At 34.9% G+C, this 8,418-nt stretch overlaps 1 protein-coding gene and 1 pseudogene across 1 annotated transcript; both read left to right on the forward strand.

The window, feature by feature from the left end:
• The first annotated feature begins 1,515 nt into the window (after window positions 1-1,515).
• LOC132034781 (uncharacterized) lies at window positions 1,516-2,175 on the forward strand. The gene is made up of 2 exons (XM_059425143.1): window positions 1,516-1,648; window positions 1,781-2,175. Exons 1-2 carry the CDS (start codon window positions 1,516-1,518, stop codon window positions 2,173-2,175), a joined length of 528 nt encoding a protein of 175 aa, XP_059281126.1.
• Window positions 2,176-3,763: 1,588 nt separating this feature from the next.
• On the forward strand, window positions 3,764-4,260 carry LOC132035294 (uncharacterized; annotated as a pseudogene).
• Window positions 4,261-8,418: the final 4,158 nt, after the last annotated feature.

Below are 8,418 nucleotides of genomic sequence, written 5' to 3' on the forward strand. Positions count from 1 at the left end.
CACAGAGATTGAAACCACTTAGGCTACAGACGTGTATTGTCTTGGGTACTATTTGAGAGAATCAAATTGATGGAAGGAGAGGTTTTGAAATTATAAATTACTTAAAATAAAACAACTTATTAGAAAATTTAAAAAGAAAAGAGTTGGGAGTCGTTGAATCCACATAGTAAAATTCGCTCGTACTCTGTCAAATTCTAGTATAGTTTAAGATATCGTCCCACAGAGGTTGGAACCACCTAGGCTACAGATGTGTATTGTCTTGGGTACTATTTGAGAGAATCAAATTGATGAAAGGAGAGGTTTTGAAATTATAAATTACTTAAAATAAAAGAATTTATTAGAAAATTTAAAAAGAAAAGAGTTGGGAGTCGTTGAATCCACTTGGTACAATTATAATAAAATATCATTCTAGTAAATTCCACAAAAGAATAGAAGAACTTATTTGACTTGATTTGTGTTATGAGGAATAAAGACCCCTTGCGATTACCTTTAAAATCAATAAACTTATTTGAGTCAGTCCCTCCGCGAGAATTAGAACTGAAAGAAATAAAATAGAGACCCCTCAAATCATTAAACTTATTTGAGTCAGTCCCTCCGTGAGAATTAGGACCGAAAGAAATAAGATAACAATTTTAAACCAACAAAATTATTTGAATTAATCCCTCCGTGAGAACTAGGACTAAAAGAAATAATATTGATATTTTTGAATTGATAAACTAGCTTGAATTAATCCCTCCGTGAGAATTAGGACTAAAAGAAGCAAGATCAAAGATTTGAATGTCAAGACATGAAAAAATTAAAGTAAAGATAATATTATAGCATCATACCAAGCTTCTTCAACCATCCCAACAAAAAGAAACTACTCCATTAAGGAGTATGTAAGAAAGAAATTAAAAATAAAATACTATTCCTACAAATATAAATAAAAAGAAGAGAAATAGAGCAAAGACTATTTCTTATGTCTTTCTCAAGATTCGATTAGATAATTTCTAAGCAAAGTGATGTCTCTATTTATAGGAAAATATAGTAGCTCCCTATGAATGCATATCTTGGAGTGGTGGTGACAACCGTGAACTTTGTAGCTCCTTTCTTGATGGCAAGACTTGACGGGTGAGAGTATGACAACGGTAGTCGCACCCGTGAACTTTGCAACTTCTTTCTTCATGCCAACACTTGATGGGTGTGAGTATGAAAGTGGTGGTCACACCCGTGGATTTTACAATTTCTTTCTTGATGCCAACACTTGACGGGTGTGAAGATGAGAGTGGTGGTCACACCCGTGGATTTTGCAACTTCTCCCAATGTTGTCTTTATGTAATTCCACATGTAAAATTTCACGGTTGTGAACATGGACTTGTGGTTGTACCCATGAAATATTTGTGAACATGGACTTGTGGTTGCACCCATGAAATATTTTCTTATCTCTTTTGCATTTGCTTTTATTTCATTCCGTGGCAGTTCAAAATGATGAGTATTAAATCTGAATACAATATGTCCCATGGTTGTTTTAATTCAATGGCCCAATTAATGAAGGATACAAGTCATCCAGATAATAAGATACATCGTGATTACTATCAGGCAAAGAAGCTGGTGTCAGGACTTGGTCTAACTAGTCAAAAATTGACTGTTGTGTTAATGGATGTATGTTGTATTACAAGGCTGATAAAGATATGACAGAATGTAAGTTTTGTAAAGAACCCCGTTATAAAGAATGTGTGCGCAAGAAGGGTAGCAAAAAGGTTCAACACAAGACAATGAATTATCTGCCACTTATTCCTAGGCTTCAACACTTGGTGGGTGGTTATAAAGATGAAGCCAAGAGGAGTTGTGGATACAAGATATGATCTGCAAGTTGCTTACCAAGAGGAGCAATCACATGTTAGTGCAAGTATAGAGAATGACCCAATTGATTGCTTACGAGATGACCAAGTGGTCGGTGAAGAGGTTGATAAAAGTAGTTATCAACCCATTGTCAATGAAGATGGACATGATTTAATTGACGGGGAAGATGATGAGGCAGCAAGTGAAGAAGAGGAAGAAGAGGAGGCTGGAAGTGAAGAAGACGATGACGATGAAGAGGCAACAAGTGAAGAGGAAGATATTTTTGATAGTGATGATTCACAAGATCAGTTTCAAACCCAAGAAGAGGACGAAGAGGAAGATGAGGACGATTGAGAATATTAGTTTGTCGATTTGTTTTGTTTATTTACAATACTATATTTGGTTTATGATTTTTATATTATGCTATTTAGAAAATTCAGAATATTATTTTGTCTCCATGGATAGCAAGAGATTATATATGCTACGAACTCAAAGCTATGATGTTTGTTGTGGTATTTTATTCTCTAGAAGTTTATATGTTGAACATGAAGTGTGTAGGCCTTTGTGTAATCCTTATTTCCATTAATTTGATTTTGTCCAAGCTAGTGTCGTATGATTTTTTTTTTTTCAACTGCTGGTAGTTGGCGTGCTCTATCTTATGTAGCAAATGAGGATCCAAAGTTATCATCTGTAAGTTGGAGACTAGTTTTCTTAAGCTTAAAAGTTAATTGAAGAAGGGACATGGAGAATGAGTAGGGACAGTTAAGAAAGTTGCCCAATTCTATGCCAAGATTACTTTAGTATCTAAATCATGGTCAGCCGAAATACTTATCACTATATTTATTCATGTTTTGTACAGTGATTACATCACTAATACATTATATTAATGTTCTTTGTTTCTTGCAGATGTCAGGTGTAGGATCTAAAAGAGATGGACAATCTAATGGTAAAGGAGGAAAATCAAGTAAAACGAAGACACGTGCAGTAGAGCGACAAGCAATTCAATTGCCCGCCATAATCCCATCACGACCCCTCCCATCTCATACTAGTCCATCTCATGTCAATGAGTCCTCCTTGCGTCCACCTGGTGTTGAAGTCAACCGTTCCCAGCCTCAAAACACTAATTTTGTTCCACCGATAATCCCATCAGGACCCCTCCTATCTCATATATCGCTCCACTTCATGTCAATCAGTCCTTCTTGCATCAATCTAGTGTTGAAGCCAACCATTCCTAGCCTCATAACAATGATTTTGTGCCTCCCATAATCCAATCACGACACATAGCTCATTGTGCCTTTTAAATTATGAGTTTGGATTTAATATTATTTTTTAGTTTAATATTTCGGATATACATTTAAATGTTGTGTTGAAAATACTTGTTTTCGTTGAATCTGCAGCATCAAGGTTGTATTAGCCACCACATCCAACACCCATGACCTTAAAACTTTGGATCCACCACTGAAAAAGAATATTGGAAGAACGATAGAATCTACTTGAAAAAGTATTGTAGCAAAGCCTCCATCAACTAATTATCTGCATCACCTTTTCTATGTAGAGGCTTTGTTCTTTCGATCTCAATATTTTTCAAGTGAGGACGTCTTATAGCATCATTACTTGCCTCTGTTAACAACTTCTGTGCAAGAGATGATTCATTTGATAAGTGAGAAACTTGAGAGTCCATCAGCTTTAGAGGATAAGTAGATTGTTTGCTCCCTTTCACAAGCTACTGTCATCTTCACTATTAAAATTTTGCTTGTTGTGCTTATGTTTGACACTTGAATTCAATATGAATTATTCAACTAATAATATATGTTCTATTGGCATTATATTGTCCCAAATAACCTGTTTTGATGCAGAACAAATTTGAAAGAAAGAAACAAGAATCAACAGCTTCTCAAAATGCATCAGCTGCGGAAGGAGACAGTAATCCAGCTAGTCAACCTCTCAATTAAGTGAAATGGATATTTGGGTGCAAGCTATTGGTGGAAAGAAAAAAGGAAGAGTTGCGGGTCTTGGCTCCTTAGATTGATCTGTAAAAGAAAATAAGCAATCAACATCGGCTTTAACGGGAGAAATTGATGAGATGATTAAATCCCAGGTACATGCTTTCAATGCGGACTTATATGCTCAGTTGCCGAAAGAGCGACGCAAAAATAAGAGGATGAGGAAGGAATTAGACTTATTGAAGAAGCATGTATACAACGCATCATCTACAAATGAGCGATCATCTCAAGAAGACAATCAAGGTTATGAAAATGAAAGTGGTGACAACTCTGATAATGTGGATGGAAGTGATTCTGACGCTGAAAACGTGAATGAAAGTGACTATGATCAAGAATGAGATAGTTGATAGTACTATTTGGGATTCACTTTTGAGATATTTTGTTTGTTTTTGAACTAAGACGCATTATGGGTATTGGTGTTATGAATTGTGTTTTTTCTTGGTTATGATGATTTATATTAGACTTATGTGGAGCGGTGTCCTTAAAGTATAAGGATGAATATGATAGATATAGTTGAATTATATAGAATATAATTTAGAATTACATAAAAATAGCATTTTATAAATGTATAAATTACTTGCGGATTTTATAGAAAAATATTTTGAATCGCATCAATTTTATGTAGGGATTTACCTGCAGAAAAATATTACATGGGGAATTTCACGCAGAATTACATAGGGAATTTTTTGTGAAAACTATTACCTAGGTATTTTCTTGGGGTTTTCGGATTAAATTTTTGTCTAACTATGAAATTTACCTAGCGATTTACATGCGAATATTACTTGGGGATGTACATGCGGAATTTTCATGGGGATTTTCTTGCGAAAATGTGTTCTTGCGGATTTACTTGGGGCTTATTTTAGGAATTTTCCTGCGAAAGTTTTTCATAAATATTCACAAGGAATTCCCTTTTGTTCATGAAATTTCACCTACGGATTTACTTGGGGATCTTCATAGGGAATTACTTGCAGTTTTTTCCTACGTAAATCTGCAAGAAATCTCCTTTTTACATGAATTTCTGCCAAAATTTTCATGCGAATTTTTGATATTATTCGCAGATAAATCAGCAAATAATGTACATGGGGATTTTAATTCCCCAGGTAATTTACCTGGGGATTTTTAAATTCGCAGGTAATAATTAGCCACGGAGGTTTTTCCAACGGATTTCGTTTTGCAGGAAAATCCGCAGGTAATCAAATTACATGGGGATTTTACAGTATTATCCGTAGGAAAATCCCCATGTAATCAGCACTTTTCTTGTAGTATCCACCGGAGCGCAAACTAGGCCAGTATTCGTGGAGCTTATCTTCCAAGTGTTTTGGAATTTCTCCACTGTACATATATAATTTACAAGACGAAGATTTTAGATTAATTCTTTCATTAAAAATTATACAAATTGCATGATTAATATTGAATAATAATGTACTTCAAACAACGACATACCACTTCCTTGAAATTTGTCCTCAGTACCATGTGGAGGCGGATTGCATTTCAAACTCCCTCCAGTGCTGTTTCCCGGCCAGAGGCCGTGGAGGGTGAACCTCAACGGCCGTTTCATAATATCAGCCTTGCAGTTTACTCGTCCACAATACGTCGGAACTCACTGAATAACATATGCCATGTAGTGGTAGTCCTCCTCAGAAGTAACAATTAAGAGACAACTAAGAATCAAAAACTGTTGTGAAATAATAAGTGTGGATGTCCACCACTCTAGAAATAAATTCCCACTTCCTCCATGATCTCAAAGGTTTAATGTAATGTCTTCCACTTCACCTATGATCTTCCCCACATTCTCATATGTTGAATGTCATATTTATATCTACCCTTTTATATGCCTCTATGCACCACTATAAATAGAGGCATAGGGATTCATATTGTACATACTTGTAGACACTTGAACACATTTGGATGAATAAGAAATCTCTCCTCTCTTGTCTCTTCATCTCTTTATTGTTCTTGCTTCATCTTTTGATATATTTAAATAACTCTTTTAGAATGATTTTACAACACGTTATCAGCACGAGTCTCTAATTTCTCTTTTTGAGTTTGATTTTATATTACAGGATTAATGAAGAAGTCACAGTAACGAGGCTCTAACTAAGTACAGTATATTTGCTACTTTTATTTCCTCTCACTGCCTAAAGGAGACGAAAGATACAAGAAACAGTTGTTTTCTTCAGTCAGGAATAGCATTAATATAAGAGAGATTGCATATGAGGAGTCGACACTCTTAACGGTAATGTTTCCGTTACTGTTTGCTTCTTGTGAAGTCTATGTGAAGTATATATGACCCTTCATGTATCAATAGGCTGTTTCTACATGGCCCGAGACGTGCACCTGATAAGGTTTTCTTTTGATATTGATTAAATATTTCAGTTTTCTCTTAATTGCCCATAATCTTAACTCCTTTATCTGTTAAGTTTGGTTACTATGATATATTGATTATTATTTGAATGGCTAAAACAAGAATCTTATGGCAGAGAGCTAATACGAGTATTAATTACATGGGCATTGTTAAAATTGTTTTGTGACTCACGATGTTGGATAACCATAAAGCTTAAAGCTACTGTTGATTTGAAAAAAAATCAGGCTATTACATGCGGTAATTTTTTTATTTCCACAACAGTAGCTCTAAGGTTTATTAGTGAAAACAAAATATACTTTCTCTGTTGGAGGATGTCCTTCGGCCAGCCGACTAATTCTTGTTGATACCCTACATATTTATTCATCACATTTTGATGGTACTTTTATTGTTTAAGTATTTGGACGTGATATGAAAATCTAGGTAAATCACGTTTCCTTACATTATCTTGTAAATTTATTTATTTGATTTATAAGTGACAAACGTTTCACTGAAACTTAATTCTAAAGTGGTACTGTTTGTAAAGGCTTGAGGGTGGGTCTAGTACACTTTGGCCTATTATGCCATTGGCCGAGGGTAAGACGATGGATTCAAGTCCTATCGCACCAAGAGGGTAAGACATCGGGTTAAAGTCCTAGTGCACCATGATGATAAAATGTTGGGTTCGTGTCCCATCGATTTATGGTCTACCACACTTTTATATGGATAAGACGTTGGGTCTAAGTCCGATGCACTATATTGATGATGCAATGATAACTAAGGCAAAATAATGTGTATTTGATGAAAAATCTTGAAGCCCGTCCCACTTGATATGCTCCATTCCGTGAGGGGAATGTGGTAGCGGTGCATAATAATTCTAAATTAAAACAAGTGGTTAAACGAATGAACGTGGGCGTGACAAATGACAAAATAATGTTAATCATCATTGTGGTAATATAAGAGGAAGAACATTATGGGTTCTCAAAATGGTTCTTCTAGAGGTGAAGGTAATTTTTGTCATTAATACGATATGAAAGGTTATTGGGCACACGGTTGTCGTGTGACCTAATTTGATAAAATTTTATAAATACTCCATCAAAAGAAAGGAAGACAATTCAAGGTGATGTTGAGGTGGGTCATATAATTATGATAAATGTCAAGGCATGACAAAGGGCTTATAATAAAATTTATGAAGTTAGTCCATTGCTTGAAGAGCATGTAACTTGTGATAAGCATTGTGAATGCTCGACCATTCTTCAAAGTGAATGTGTCAAGATGTGATAACAATTATGGATAAGGATGTGCTTTTGTATGGTTGATTAAATACCACAATTCATCTCTAAGGGAGGTTTGAGAGAAATAAAAAAAAATATATTATATTTTGGCGTAAAAGGTCATTGGCCATGTACTTTCAGTATGTTAAATATTGTGGTATGTCTTATCATGAACTACCAAAGGCTAAAAGTAAAAAATAAGTCTTGCTTATAAAGGTTTTGGCCATGACCATAATGACAATCACTCCCCTAAAAGAAGATGTTCACCATATGGATGATATTATGAAATATGAGGTAGTACATAATTAATTGGGAGCTCTGAAAAAGCTACTTTGGTACTACCCGGAGGAATGAAATTGTTCATAATATTGGTGTTGTAGTAAGTCTCAAAAGAAACTTTTTAAGTTTCAAAGGCATTGGCCAAATATGAATTATATTGAGATTATAAATTATGGGAAGGTTTAATGTCTTCATATTACTACAGCTATAGCGGGTAAACTAAATGTATGTGAAATGTTGCCTGTTTTTCCTCCAATTTGTACCACATAAATACAAGCATGATGGAATCACATGCTACGGAAGTTGGCATGACCGGTTGACCATCCCGACTCAAATGTGATGTGAAAATAATTGAGAATTCATGTGGTTATATATTGAAGAAATAAAATATTCTTCAAGAATTCTTTTGTGCAGCTTGTTCTCATGATGACAAATTAATTAATTTACCAGCTAAGGTTGGGATTTTATTGCATGTTTTTGGAACGTATAAAAGGTGATATATATATATGGGCCCAGTCACCTGCCATGTGGACCGATTTAATATCATATGGTGTTAATAGGTGCATCTATGTTGTGGTCACATGTGCATTTGGTATCAATTTGTGATTTGGTTATTGCAAGATTGTTTGCTCAAATTATTATATTAAGAACACGGTCCAAACTATGAAAATTATGTCGATATCTTGGTTGGTATCCAAGT

Source organism: Lycium ferocissimum, chromosome 10 (genome assembly GCF_029784015.1).
Source record: "Lycium ferocissimum isolate CSIRO_LF1 chromosome 10, AGI_CSIRO_Lferr_CH_V1, whole genome shotgun sequence".
Taxonomy (NCBI): domain Eukaryota; kingdom Viridiplantae; phylum Streptophyta; class Magnoliopsida; order Solanales; family Solanaceae; genus Lycium; species Lycium ferocissimum.